Source organism: Cryptomeria japonica, chromosome 5 (assembly GCF_030272615.1).
Source record: "Cryptomeria japonica chromosome 5, Sugi_1.0, whole genome shotgun sequence".
NCBI lineage: Eukaryota > Viridiplantae > Streptophyta > Pinopsida > Cupressales > Cupressaceae > Cryptomeria > Cryptomeria japonica.
The window spans coordinates 407493814-407510148 of NC_081409.1; the positions used below are offsets into that span (position 1 = coordinate 407493814).

Genomic DNA, 16335 nt, shown 5'->3' on the forward strand with positions numbered 1-16335 from the left:
ACAACAAATTAAAGATAGCCTTATGGGTTGACAAAATCACACTCAAGAGAGAAATTGGTAACTCCCCTTTCATATTGGTATGTGGGAAGGAGCAAGCTTTCCACTTTCCCTTGAGTTTCCCTCTCTTGATTTGGCATATTAGCTAGAAATAATGGAAAATGATGTTATGACGGTGAGACTAGTTGAGCTAATGGAACTAGAAGAAGTTAGAAATCAAGCTATGCAGACACTTGAGGTTCATCAAGAGCAAGTTCAAAAGGATTTTTGACAAAAAGACTAACAATAGGATCTTCAAGGAGGTAGATCTAGTTCTCAAGTAGGATGCAAACAAAGCCAGAGTAGGGAGAAACTCCAAGTTTGATGCTATCTAGAGTGGCTCTTATATCATCACCAACTGCAAGGAGGTCAATATATTTCATCTTTCTAAGCGTGATGGTGAAGCTTTTCCAATTCCAATGAATGTAATTAATCTCAAAAAACTTGCTTCTAAGGAAGGTTTGATGATCTTGTACATAATTTGTTAGGTATTCTCGCTTTCCAAAAAGTGCCCCCACACAAGCTCTTCCCTTTAGAGTATGGCAATTTTGACAATTTTGACAATTTTTGTTGCAGTTGCAAAAGTTTTTGATAGAGGATGCTCATGAGGTTCATAGTTCAAGTTTTGGATCTTTGACTCTAGCCCAATGGAATTAATTAGGCATTTGGTCTCATTTTTTGCAGGCAAACATCTCGCTGAGTTGTCAAGAATGTTATCATTTTGATTACCCCATTAATTCTCTTGTAGGCATTTCCTTCATAGTCCAAGTTTGTTATCAAATGAAGGGTTCAACCCTTAAACCTTAAACCTTAGACCCTTACTCTTTGTTTTGCTTGCATTCTAATTTTGGGTTGACTTTTTGATTCGGTCACCATTCACTTAAGTGTGCTCCTTGAGGCCCTTCCCATCATCGCATGACTGGTCCTGCTTTACCTTCTAACCTACTACATCATTCTATTTAAAGAAAGGCGCCCTGCATCCCCTCGAGGGCTAGATCTTTATCCCTTTGGCCTTTGCAAGCGGGCAAGGAGGTCTCTATTTAATCATGCCTTAGCCTCTTGTGATCAATGCTCGACCTGAGCCCTGAACATTTCTCACACCGTTATTGCATGCCGGTGCATTCTAGGGGCTGGGTAGACGTTGCCTACCTTCTTCAGCATCTCACAATCACAAGCGTGTAGGAGGTAGTTATGTCTTCGCCTCGCACTTCCGTGATAGTTTCTCTAGTTGACTAAAAGTAGTTGCGAACCCTTTTGACCACCCGACCTTGTTGCTTCCCTTGCACCCTCGTGGGCCTTGATGGTGGGTCTCAATCTCCTTAGCGGGACAACAGGCACTATTGATAGAAGAATCAATGGCCATGATTTAAAGGTCCTTATGCATACATTACATGTTATACATACATATAACTGCATGGTGACGTCTACCACATCTTATGCATACAATACATGTTACCCATACATTACATGTTACATATATATCTAACTGCATCCCTGCATGCTAGTGCATCCTAGGGGCTGGGTAGACGTTGCCGGCCTCCCTATGCCCCCACAAGCCTACTTGGTGTAGCCCAGTCTACTATGCAGGATGGTAGGCACTATTGATCTAATCAATCGATAGTTGCATTTTAAAATTGTTTTATGATGGGCTCTCAGGGGATTTTCGTCATTCGATCGTGTGCCAAGATCTTTGCATCAGTGGTTCATATTCAAACTTGCAGCCACTATTCAAATTTCAGCAGCTAGGCAGTGGAGTTTTATGTAGAGAGGAATGCATTCAATTCCCAGCTACTCCCAACCAATTTTGGTCAAATCTATCATTTGGGACGACGACATAACTATTCTCCAACTCTGCAAGAGCAATCTCAAGGCAAGCCACGCCCCCTTTATGACCTACAGATGACATTTTCTCTGACAGATGCCATTGCAAATATCAGGGTTGCCCTAATTTCATGGGCTCCTTCTCCTCGACTATAGGGGCATTCATTATGGCCCATCCTTGGCTTCCAGAGGATCAATTGTCCACACCACGATCAAATCTTTGATCAAATCTACTTTCTAATCGTCGTCTGCTAACCCTAACTCAGTTAGGGTTTGAACTTCATGTGTACATCTGAGTTATGATCTATAAAGGCAAATTTGTAATCTGTTTTATGCGATCTCCCCCTTGATTCACTTATAGAAACTCATGTTTTTGTAACTATAATTTTAGCCTTGCCTCTTCATTAATGAAAGTTATCATTTTGCCTTTTTCTCATTCTGATATCTTGTGCAAATTATCTTGCCTTACTGTTTGAATGCCCCTTTTCTTGAGTTTCTATATTGTATGTTGTGTCAATTATGCTCATGGACGTTGCATACTAAATGTTTCTCTTTCCTTTCAACATCTTACAAGTTCTGACCTCCATATGACTTAAGAGACATAAAAATAAGAAATTGTGTGGTTTTCATTGATGTCATTGATGTCATGTGCAATCATAGGTGAGTAGAAACAAAATCCTAATCTTAGTGCATCACCTTCTTTGTTTATTCTGCATTTCTTTCTCCCTTTGCGTCTGCAAGTCATCAGATTAGGCCTTAAAGGACATTTTCTTGAGTGTTGTGTTGGCACCTAAATCAAGAAGGAAGCAGCCTTCTTCAAAGATTCAACCCTATTGAGCAAGGTCTCACACTTTAGGGTTGTTTCCATGTTTCACAAAGTTGTTGAGTTGATAGCTCAACAAGTGTACAAACTTTTGTGACAACAGCTGCATTTCCATATAGCACTTTTTTCTTTTTTGTTTCAACCACCGAGTCATGTTGCATGCTTTCTTGTCTCATTACATGTCGTATTTCTAGCTCGTGTTGTGTAGATTAATTGACATCAAATGTTAATGAATTGACCATTGCATTAGAATGCTTTTGTTAGAAAACAATTGGAGCTTTTAATGGCTTATCAATTATAGAGGTCAAAAGAACATGCCAAGTTTATATTTATTATGGAAAGGCTAATCGTTCTTGTTGTAGATAACACCATGTTGATCAAATTTCTTTATGTTCTAACATAACATAGACTAGATTAGTTGTAGCATTATTTATTGTCAAATTTTGGTGACTAGAAGTGCTAGTAAAACAATTCTATAAGTTTGGTGAATAGATTGGTTTTAGGGTAGATCTTAGGATTGGACGAACATAAGTGTCGATACACTCCACATGTTTTTTTTAGGGATTATGTAGTTTAGTGCACTTCAATTTAGAATATTAGTGGCCCTATGTAATTATTTCATTATCTACAAATTTAGTCCTGCATTCTTATTTGATCTCAATCTCCATCCTTCTTCCTTATTTGATCTCAATCTCCATCCTTCTTCCTCATTTGACTTTCTATTTTGTGCTCTAAGTGAATCTTCAATGATTATTCATTCAACCTACAAATTGACTATTGCGCCAATAAATAAATGAATGTCTTTAAATGTAAGCAAGCTATTAAGTTAGGTCACAATAGCTAGTAAAATGTTTAACACGACATGACTTGAATTTTTTTATTTTAAAAATTTAAAAGTTGATTTTTTGATAAATAAATTACAATCATAAACCAAATTTATACAAAAATATACTATTTTTAAACTAATTATTACATTTAAGATAATAATCAATAAAAAAACACAACACAGAAAATAACATATATATATATAATTCTTACCATTACAAGGTTAAATTATAATATACTAAAATGATAAAGCTTATATTACCACAAATTCAAGCCTACGGTCAAGCAGTATTTATGAATTGACCTATACTATCTTGGACAAATAACCAAATGAAAATTCTGTTTTAAAACCTTTTAAAAAAAATAAAAAATTCTAAACTTAACATCATAACACAAATTATTTATTATATAATAGTACATCGATATTTGGATGGAACGGAATCACAGCTTGAATGTGCATTCTACACAAACCTGGTAAGGGCTAAGACTAATCAAATAGAAAACCCATTAAAAGGACCCACATTAAAATAATAATGTCATCGAAATAAAGAATTCCACCTTGCCATAGGGCATAGCCGCATAAAGTCTACAAATGCACAATGAAAAACATTAAGGGTCTAATGAGCTTGGTAACCAAAGTTGAATTATTTGATCCCATATTAGGAGGGGTTTCCAACCCAATAGATCATATTTTTCCTCTCCTCTCATTTACAGAATGGTATGGAGAAATGGCAATAAATCTTAGCCGAAGTTGCCTGTATGAAGAAATACCTCTGGTTTAGTTACATGCATTGCTACAGGTAACAACCTTAAAGATGTTTTGAATAAGGTAGATCTATCATTAGTTACAATACACGCCATGGCTACCTTCCCAATTGAGCTTGAAATCATAAAAGAGAGGTCTTACTAAGTATGACTGACATATTGAACCAAAGTGAAATTAAAGTTCTGTTAACTCCATTGATCATGAAGATGATAATGCATACATGAATATGGTCTTGCTCAACTCAGACAAGTAAATTTTTTTCACCTATATTGCAAATCATAATGTTGGTATAGATTAAGCCTTTTGATTAACTTGAGAGAAGCACTTTGAAGCCTTCCATTTACATGGGTATTCTTTTGTTTATGGCATTATGTGTTTACATCCATGATGGCTGAAACAACCCAGGTTGCAATGAGAGTATATTTTGGTTACTGCCCATGCTATTTAAAACACTCGAAAATTCAGCATCAGATACAAGAAGAGAATTTGGAGGTGGTAAAATTGTTGGTGTAAATAGGCTTGGATGGGGCTCTGTTGCTGATGCTTGTGCTTCTAGCTGTTGAGATTGCAATTCAATAGGAAATTCGAACTGGGGACCTGAGCATGACATCATGCTCTGGTAATGCTTCAGATACATTATACTCTCGTGTGTTTGTTGCCCTGTATTATCATCGACTCGAATTCGTTTTTGAACTGTCCCAAACTCTTTGTTGTTTGGGGATGGTACCCTTTCATATAGCAATGAAGTCTTCTGCTGTTTATCCACAATTGAGGAAGTCACAATAGTATTTCTATCGTTTTGGGATATATGATGTGACATCCTATTAACAGGTACTTCATTTTCTCTGTCATCCTGCCTTGCAATTCTAGAATCATTGGTTCCTCCTGCATTTCCATTGGGGTCATGAAAAGATGATGGAGACGAAGAGTCTGTTTGACACTTGGGGGAAACCGTCTGATGTTCTTCCATAATCTTTTCTAGATACCTCCCTTGAGCGTCGATCCTCAACTTTAAATGCTTTTGTACCTGCATATGAGCCACTTAAGAATTCTAGAGTAGTTTAATTTAACAAAAAGTTGTTTGAACAACAATTTTTGCAAAATATTGTGCGAAGTAAATCAAAAAATCATCAAGATTTTGCTGTGCACTAGACATTTTAAGAGAATTCCACATACAACTGATTAAAATGGGCTCTTCAAGTTTTGAATGGAAAATTTAATATCGAGATATTATACAAGTTGGCTCTTCAAGTTTTGAATGGAAAATTTAATATCGAGATATTATACAAGTTGGAAAGAAACCACTTTCCAGTTAAAATCTTAACATTAAAGCAAAACAGAGTTCAATGAGATTCCAAATTTTGAGTTTTTTGGGTGTATGGTGGAGTACTTAATATCTGCATTTAGGTGGAGCATTTTTTTCCATGGACTTTAAAAATGCAGAAAAACATGAGTCATTGAAAAATATAAAAGGTAAGAATAAATATGGTTAATTATATATTTTTTAAATAATAATTAAATTATTAAAAATTAAATATTAAATTTATTTTAAGAAAAAATTTTAAAATATTATTTTGAAAGGAACATGAAAAGTATTTAAAAGGAGTTAATTTCAAAATTTGTATTTCTTTTTGTATGCCATCATAAAATTTCAAGTATTTTCTAATGTTTCTTGGGGACATAGGTAAAACCCTTGTTTTTAGGAGTAAAGATGTTCTAAGGGCTATAGGATGGGGATGAAATGTCCTTCAATCGTCCCCTTGTGTGCCAATTCCAAACAAGCCATCCTTGAGTTGACCTCATAGATTAAGGGGCATCCTTGGGGACATTCCACTATAGAAGCACTTGGGGATATCATGACATCCCTGGGGTGTTCAGTGACATGAGATGTACCTCGACTGTCCCATTGATGACTTAGCAACCCAACATCCTTAAATTAAAAAAAGCATGTCTGTAAATTTAAAGTTTAAACAATTGAAGCCCCGAAGCTAAATCTAAAAGGGGGCCCACTAAGTCCCACAACCTTAAAACCTCATAAATACATTAGCCCATGCTCTATTTCAATAATAAAAAAAGGAAGAGAAAACTCCCAATAGACCAAAAAATTGTAATTTAACATTAAAAAAATGATAAACAAAAAGTGTGAATGTGCTACAAGTTCTTTGTGTTTTTGAAGGCTTTAATTTGGTGCAGTGGTGGGGGCTCTCACTTTGACCCTTAGACCCTATTATGGATGCTACTCCTTTACCACACTAAAGTCTATGACCCTTAGATCCTTGCTCTAATTTTGTGAAGCAAAAAGTAAAAATTGCTGGAATGCATAGGATTAAATCTTGAGTCAATTCCATTTATATTTTTGGTTTGTCGAGACAATCTCAATTTTGAGTAATGCTATTATGGTTATGCTTAAATGATTTAGAAAGTAAATATAACAATCTTAATGAAGATGCTTGGATTTCACACATGTACATTAATACTGTAACTTCTTGTGGACATCTTTGTCATGTTCTAATCTCTGGTGAATTCCCTGAGAAAATGTTCAAGCTCCTAATTGATATTATAAAATTACTGATTCAAAGTTTGGCTGGCATTGATATATGTACTTTTATCCCTTCAATGAATAATAATGGAGCATGGTACTCTTTTTAGAATGATGAATGGTAACATGTTTTATCATCTTTAAAATAATAAATAGTTTTAAAATTTTGCTTTGATTATTTACAATATGGCTGGCATTGAGACATCGACTAGTACAAAAGATAACCTACAAAATTTAAAGTGGAGACTTAGTCAATGCTACAATTTCTTTTCAAGATATGGGTGAAGAGATATTAAGATTTGTTCGCTCTGATGAAAGATGCCATTGGTTTTTTTATAGATTTTAGTAACTTTTACACATTATTTACATAAATCATAAACTACAACTTATTTTCCTATTTTTTAATTAACTTTTCAAATATATTTTAATAGTCATTACCTGTTATATCACATTTTTAAAAAAATAAAATTGCTACGCATAGCTAATGTCAGTTTTCGCATAGCCTCCTTTTGGCACTATATGTATATAGGTCCTCCTGTCAATGGAGTTAAAGTGTTCAAGCCAAAAAGAGAGGCCCATTCTTTTTGCCGCTGATTGTATACCTTCTGTGACCGTCTGAATAAACCAAAAAAAATACTATTGTCTTTCTAGTTTTATCTTTTCTGTGACGAGAAGAAAGACTTAATAATTAAGCTCAAGGTTAAGATGGGTAGACACGTATTCGAGGATGTCAATGATAAGTACGAGAATATAGGCAAACATATAGACAAGAAAAAATGACACTAAAGATCTGCAAGCCACCGGTACATCAAGTGAATAATTCTTTAAAAAAATGCAACTTTTAAGGGAGACACTACAAAATAAAAGAAGGCCCTTGGAAGCAAGGCTTGGATTTGATGGCTTTATTTAAGCAATTTTGCTGTAAAATGCATTAGATAGATTGTCAAATTTTATATAAAATTATTCATATAAATATTAAATAATTATTTTTCTATAATAAGATATGCCTTAATATTTGAAGGACAACTTCAACTGGATAATTGTCACCGAAAATTTGTTTTCTAGCCAGCATTGACCATCAGATTCAGCCGTGATTGGGAGGGGACAAATCAGAAAGATTAGTATAGTGAGCCGAGTAGAAATCATGTTAAAAGGTGCTAGAAAAACACTTACAAAGGGAAGAACAAATATGGTAACATAAATGGGGGTTTATAATAAATGTTTGTTTACATGTTTTTGGATTAATTGTAAAATATTTGTAAAACTGTAATTGGTTAGCTCTTGAATTTTAGAATATACTAAAATTTATGTAGTAGAATGCACTACTAAAGTAAATCTTAAAAGTGTTGATTAAAAATTGTTTGATGGCAATTGATGACCATTAAACTTAAACTTTTGAATAGAGAAAAGGGGAGATGCAATTGTAGGTTCTCTGTGATGCAGATATGGATAGTTCCCTTTGTTATGTAAAAAGTTTGGCTTAGCGAGGGAGTGGTGGAGATAGAATGACACTTCATCATGGAGTGCACAGTCTATAATGATATTTGTATCCAGTATGAAAACAATTTGGAAGTGGACAAAGCTGCAAATTTATTGATTAAGATCCGTAGTAGAAGACCCAACATCAAATAGAGTTTGAAAATGTCTTAGGGTTGTTACTCTTGGTCCCTTAGACTTCTTGGTCTCATGGAAATGATTAAAATCTCTCATTCATTCACCTGCGTTAACTAGGAAGAAGAAACTATATTTTTTTGAAACTTAATCCTAGCTCAATATATAAGTAGTTATATAGGGCCACCATGCTTAGCGCCTACATAGTGTTAAGTTGTGTTAGGACCACTAGGTTTTGTATTGGATCTGACAGATTTTGTAAATCCTCATAAGTATGAGGTTCTTAATTGAGCTTACTGTTGAATAAGCTAATATATTAGTTATTGAGTTGTGATTCATTTTCCTATACTGGAGTCAACCATGTTAAAGAAAGTAAGCATCTCGGTTATATGCAAGCAGATATTTCCTAATTTTTCAAGCACTCAAAAAATGTTCTATATGAAAAAGACTTGGGGGATTCGTTGGATACATTCTAGCCTTTTCAATAAATGTTCATTATCACATTTCAATTTAGCCCTGCCTCAATACATTATCCTTAACCAGTTTTATCACTTTGTATAATGGTAAGAGCTCAGAAAGACTATTGCTCTGTTTATGTCGAGTATACCTAATTTTAGCATGCATTGTTTCTGGTTTAAACTGTGAGGTTTTTCCCTCACACAGTTTAAACCATAACAATGCATATTAACAACATAGACTGTGGAACTGGAAATTATATGTGTGCAATACCTATTGTTTTTGCTTCTCTAATACTTCATTTCAAAATTCACACCTCTAAAATTATTTCCTCTCATAGTGATATGGATGTCAAAATGCACAATCTATGTAGACTTAGCACTTCATCCCTATAATTTTGATTCTTCACCCTTGTTTGCCATATATTTCTTTGGTGCCGAGTAGATTAAAAACTTGAGATTTCTAAACTTTAAGGGCCCTCTCATATTTACCATCTAAATTTTATTTCTCTCTTTTTCATATTTTTTATTATGCTCATCTCTATGATTTTTTATAATCTTCTCTTAATGCTTTAGATTTTATCTTGTAGCTTAGACATGACCCTATCCTTGATCTTGAATGGATCCTCATGATTTATATATTTGTGCAAAGTAGTTCTATTTCTATTACATTTTTCATGAAATCCTTTTACACATTAAGACTGGTATTTCACATAGTTTGTGACTAAGGATACCGAAGAAAAATTTAAGCAATTCATGGTTAAATCATAGAAATCTAAATGCCAAATATATTTATTTATTACAAGTTTATAATCCTTAAACATTTTAACATTTATCTCCTTGATGTTCAAGTCATCAACATATGGTTGCTTAGCCAAGCCCATTTATATCTGTCTATTCAATATTTCTTCAGGACATGTTGGTTACCCAAGTTTTTCATATTGAAGTTTACACTTATTGTGAAAGTTTATGCAGGCAATGTATCTACACTATAGAAGCTTCTTTGGTTAGGTCCAATATACTTCTTTCCAATAAAATTTCTTTCCATACAAACATTGTCCAAGTCAATGGCTTTACTAATGGAAGCAAGGTATGTATGGAAGCAAGATATGTGCACATATTTTAGACACTGTGTGCCATCCACTCACCTAGCTTGATGATTCAAAGGTTTTTTATGCAAATCAAAATCGATAAAATAAATCTACAGAGTGAGGAGATAAGGATGTTTGTGACTAATCATCATGTGTGACAAACCATCTTTGGATCCTCTACGTCAGAGCTCTTGATCATTAGTTTATGAGATTTCAATATTTTATTTTTTTATTTTACTACAGGTTCGCTTTTACATATTAATTATATAATCAACATTTTTTTAAACAACTTATGAGGTAGTCGAGAATTGTAATGTCCCTTACTAGTAATACAAGTATAAATATATCTGCCTGAAATAAAGATAGAAAAAATAAATCAGAAATGAAATCATTGCTCATATAAAAGAAAAATCACATTAAAACATACAGAAATTACTTTTTACAGATTATACAGATGCAGCGGAAACAGGATTTATTCAATTGTAACTTATATGGTTTATAACATTTTTGTCTTTAATAACCATAGTTGGTAGCACAGGGAATGATCCGGTTAGCCCATCCATCCCACTCTGGATCCAAAGGTAGTCATTATGCCCCTTTGGCTTACTATTAGTGGTGTGGGTCTTATCCCCACAATTCATTCCTTGACTCACCCTAAAATTATTAAACCAAGGAAGTTTCAGATTGTAGAGGGGCTTATTAATGGCCAGTCCCAGGCCCAGTAGCAGTCATATGCCCTACTGGCCTACTGATCTTACATGGATCAGTAGGTGGACAACTGAGACAGACTTATCCTCCTCTCCCAACCACTCTGCCTTCCGGGGATTTTTAAGTAAATTAGTGAATAGATTCATTGTTATTGACATAAGATTCTACAGTATGTTTTAGTTTCTGATTTGTAAAATAATCTGTCAGTATTACAGCAGTTCGTTTTATCCAAATTATATATAGTTTTATGGTTATTATACCCGGTGAACAGAAAACGTAATCATTAAGGAGTTCGCTTTTGCCATTAGTGGTTTAACTTTATTAGTAATCTACTTATGTATATCATAATATATCAGACGTACTGTGAAAGACTGCCAATTCCTTAGCATAACATTATTCATACTTATTACTATTGTAACTGCTTATATGTATCAGATTGTGACTGTTTGTAATCATAAATACACATATGACATTAAGTTTAATTAATAGATATGCACAGCTCTATCGAATCATATAAATAGTTACAGTTTAAGGTATTATGCAAGTTGAATGGTGGATATTTACGGGTTAATTCCAGAACACGTGAATCTGGAATTGATGCAAATTACCGTTGTATATTATAACCATGAATCTAAATACTGTGCAAGTTACAAGTCAGCTTGAAACGTTAAAACTAATAGGCATATTTTCTGAGTATGCGTCATACCTGGGATGATTGTCTTGCCGTCTGATGAATCAAAACTGCGATTGGTTTCACTCCCGCAATATTCGATTCTTTTTTTTCTTTTCTGGGTATCTTCCCCCCAATTCCCCAAAACCCGATATATATATATTCCTTCATAAATCGTATTAGAAAGTCACAACTAGTCAGAAAGATGCATGTCTTCCTACGATCGTGACTTTTGTCTTAAACACCATAATTAGTAATCGATGCCTAAAGTATTAGTCATCGTATATAATAAAGTTCAAAGTTATTTGGTGATTAATTGAATTAGCTTTGTCATCATTAAATTAATTAATTTAAGAAAGATTAATTTTTTTTTTAAAAATCTAAAATCTGGAACAGAGATCGTATTACATAGATGTTAACATTCTGTACATTTATCATGGGACATGACAAGAATTGATTTGAATCAGACACAATCCTCTTGAGACAACTTGTGAAGGTGTGAGGAATTGAGTGCCATGGTTATCAACAACCTTTCAAGTGTATAGAGGTATTACAATACAAAGAGAGCTCAAAAAGTCCATGCATTGGTCTTGGATGATGACTAGTGGGATTGTATGGATTTTCCTTTGAGTTTCATTAAACCTGCCATGTGTATGATCAATTTTGCTGATATGGATCATTTGCATTTGGTCTAAATATATGACAATATTGAATCCATGACAGAAAACTATGAGGCATAATAGCAACAAAGTCTTAGTTGAATGGCAAAACAAGATGACCGGATCTTTGCATCTCCTAACGTTTTAATTAACCAAAAGGATGCCACCTTATAGAGATATTGAAGTAATTGATGGGTACAAGGTAGTATTGACTAGAATCTTCCTAGATCTAGATGTAGTGAACATAGTTGGGGGTCAGTTAAGCAATTTTATAGCTTCGATGAATCACATTCTTAGCTCTCTTTGAGACAAGTACAAGAACACTCATACATGGTTGCACCTCCATGGCCAAAGCAGTATTTACCAATAGCCTATTATCATCAAAATTCTATCACATGTATTTTTAAATTTTTAACTTTTAATTTTTTTGGAAGTTATATAATTATATTAATAATTGAAAACATTGTATTGACTTTCTCCAATCTCAATGAGTTGCAAGTTTGTCTAGAACTGAGTAGAATTCGAGTACATATTTTTTTATCCACTTAGTTAAATGGAATTGATTAGCTACAAAAATGGCAGAGTCATCAATCAATATGCATTCCAACTTGTGCCTCCTCTTTCATAGGGAAGCCGAGTACAAGGAGGGATGAGGAATTAGGATGTAGCTCCTCAATGTGCCAACTTGGCTGCTTCTATTGCATGGTTTTCTACAATTTCTTTAGAGGATGAGACTCCTATGCAAGATTTGTATGGTACAGCTAGTAGAGGTGATGTTACAGCTGCTTCTGGTTTTAACAAACCAAGTGATGACATTGATGCACTTGATGAAAAGCAATATGAAGATCACTGATTGTAATTTTGTATTGAATTGACTATTTGACATTGAATTATCGATTATCTTTATCACTATCAGCTGTGTTTTCAATTCTGTATATTTTGGTTTGCAAATCATATATATCCTATCAAGTTAAATAATACAAACATGTTACAATTATTTTCATTTTAGTAGAAAAATTTTCAGCTATGAAAAATCTTGTGTGTGTCAAAAAGCAATCTCAACTCAAGATACAGCTAATTTCTTTTTCAAAATGTATAAAATCATTTTAGATTACCATCACGTATTGTATTTCATAGAGATGATAAATTGTTTAGTAGCTTTTCAAAGAAAAAAAAGGGCCAAAATCTGACGCAAGGCTAAAAAATTCCAGAATATTCCATCTTCAAACTAATGAACAAACCAAAATTGTCATGCCCCTTCCCTAGCAAGGTCAGCCAACAGACATAAAATGTCTTTAAACACCATATTATTAGTATATTCAAATAAAAATAAAATATATATTTAAAAAAATAAATTAATTTTAATTTAAATAAAATGAAATTTAAATTTTGAATTTAGGCACCTCTTTGTAGGCCCTAGCACCCTTTGCCCAAATTAGTATTTATTTGATTGCAGCTGCTGTGTGCCAACATCTGAAAATTTTAATGAGAGTTTTGGGAGAAATCCTGAATGGGTTGCTCAGACAAACCTCAGTTACTATACAAGGTTAGGATGCCAACCCTAGCCTTATCTAGTCAAGTTTTCTATTCAAATCTTGCATTTTTCTCAAACCCTACTTGCAGAGTAGCCTAAGGCAAGTCTAAACTACAGGTGGCCACCAGATTTGGGAGGATTGCATCAAGCTTATACAGGCCACATGCCATCCCGTTGCTGTTCCAGAAGCTGCTAGGCCCTAAGGACATCTGTTGTCTGTTAGCAGATTCAAGGATTCATGCTGGTCTGAGGGAACAACCCACATACTGTCTGATACACCTGCATTGACCAGGTTTGAGGCATCATTCCCTTGCATCAGATACTCAGGGCGTGACCCTGTTGATACTACTGCAGATCTTCCCCCTTTGCGGGTTATTCTGGGCACTGTACCATTGCCTGAAGATGAGGTAGAAGCCTGATCTTTACACTTGTAACATCAAGACACAGCAAGTCACACCCTCCACCCAGTCAAACAATCAGATCACCTCATTAACACATGCAGATCAGCAAAAATCAGGTCACCATAGGTCACCTAGTACTCAGATTGCTGCAATTTGAAAGTGGTAATCGCCAGTGTTCACCAGATTTGAGTAATATATATAAATCCTATATGTGTAATCAGAAAATTCAAATAATTAGTGGGGATTATTGCTGCAAGGTCACAGTGTTCACTATCAATCTCTCACCTGTTGTATATCAAGGATATTTCTTGAATAAATTGAGGCTATGGCAGTATTGTTCTGTGCAATTTTCCATTTCTCATTATTTGGATCTGTGCGTAGATCGTTGAATACTATCTAATCTTTGTCTAACAGACTAAATCTGCTAATTATACAAATCTGGGTGATCAAGGGTGCAAAACAGCTAGTTAATAGGGTTCCAATCATAACTATGTCTCTCATTGCAACCTTGGGTTATAACAAAAATGGTGAATAAGTCTATAAGATAATTGGTGATTGCACCATGTTGAAATCGCAAGAGAATGCAAATAACTCTGAGAATGGTATTGTGACACAAGATCAAGTTTGATAATCTTTACCAGCTTGATATTCGTCCTTTGTTTAGGAATAATATCCTACCATTTTCATGTATTGCTTTTTCACTTTGGTAGCAATTGTAATATATCGGATATCCAAAACAACTTAGTTTCTAAACCAATGGATATTGCAAAGAAGTAGACACCTCTTATAAAGGAATAGATGTCAAGCATAAGGCAAGATATACACAGTTCATCAATTTAAAAAGCATAGATGTTCAGTAACAAGAGATTTAAAACTGTTCATGATTTGTGTTAGGAAAAGAAGACAAATATTAAGAGTTTTGTTAAATAATAGAAGAAAACATCAGAAATGGAAAATGTTCATACATCTGAGAATATTATGATAAAACACTGATACTTGTGGAAGTTCCTTCATTTAGTACACAGGGTGATCCAAAGTGACACTTGTGAAGTATTAGAAATCAATTATCAGAATCCAGAAAAATAGAAGATCTTAAAATATTCTACCTCAAGTTGTTCATAAAGACGCTTCTGCACTTCCATTTGCATTTGAAGAGCTTCTGTGATCTGAATTCCGCTGTAAAGCATGGCAATAGAAGATTAGGTTAAGCCAAGTGGGTAATAAACACAACCTAGAATGAACACCATTACACAAAAAAAATTAATTGACAAAGTGAATGTGATACATATGGACTTGTATATATGTGCATGCCTACAATCTCAATGGCACAAGTGAGTTTGAATCTATTCAGCTTAGGCAACATGGCAAATTGATTGCAACACTCCAGATCAATTCAATTATTTGAATCGACTGTATTAATATCACACTTCAAACTTCAAAGTCACAAAATCTCCTTTGCACTATATTATTATTTGATAACACCAATGATCTACTATACTTATCCCAAAAACATGTTAGCACAACCTTAGTACCTCCCAAAAATTCAAAATTAACTTTAAGATTTAAGAGAAGTTGTAATGTTCCCTTTTGTGGATTGCCCTAAATCTTGCCCTAAAATCACAAATTCCATTAAAATAAGAATTATAAGATAGAGGTATAACTTTACCATTTAAAATGCTTTTTAACAAGACAACCCCTGATTTAAGTCCTGCAATCATATTAGACTACTTTATATGTATATATAATTCATAAATCCAATTATTTCTATTAGGGTTAGTAATCACACATATGAGTACAAATAGGTATAATCATCATAATTCATTAAGCCATGTTACATCTATACTCATTTTTAGTATTCAATCACAATAGGTTTGAATGAGGAAGAATGATAGGTTGGCCCAAAGCAATCCTCACACTAAGCCCAAGAGCAGAGACTCACCCTCTTGGCTCCAAGTGGCAGGAACATTGGACATCCAGCATGGGGTAGTCTACCTAGTGGGGTGGTTGTATCTGCCTTCCCTATACATGTTTCCTTATTCATGTTCTTATGATTGTGATTTCTCCAACAATCAACCATTGTAGAGGTTGGAAAGGAAATCGCAATAGAGTGCCCAGAAATCCTCCTATCTAAGCCCAAGAGCGGACTATCATCCTCTTGGCCCCAAGTGGCAGGCAAATTGGACATCCATCATGGGGTGGTCTACTTAGATGGTGATCTCGCATTTGCTACCCTTTCTTGCATTTCCTCCTCTTCTCCACACAACTTCTTGCCAGGTTACAAATAGATTGACATTCTAAAATATGCATTTCACATTATTATCTATGGCAACATATCAGAAATTATATACTAAATGATATCTTTTATAGTGCATACATTAAACATATATCTTAAGCAT

General features: G+C 34.2%; 1 protein-coding gene across 3 annotated transcripts in view; it reads right to left on the reverse strand.

Annotated features, from left to right (window-relative positions):
- Positions 1-4137: 4137 nt before the first annotated feature.
- LOC131076477 (protein PHOSPHATE STARVATION RESPONSE 1) overlaps positions 4138-16335 on the reverse strand; it is a 59549-nt gene continuing 47351 nt past the window's right edge. For all 3 annotated transcript variants that reach the window (XM_058013686.2, XM_058013684.2, XM_058013685.2), the window contains exons 6-7: positions 15046-15115; positions 4138-5298 (exon numbers count right to left, since the gene is read on the reverse strand). In XM_058013686.2, coding sequence (XP_057869669.1) covers positions 4648-5298; positions 15046-15115 — 721 coding nt within the window. In that variant the 3' untranslated portion in view covers positions 4138-4647. The remainder of the gene's footprint in view (positions 5299-15045; positions 15116-16335) is intronic.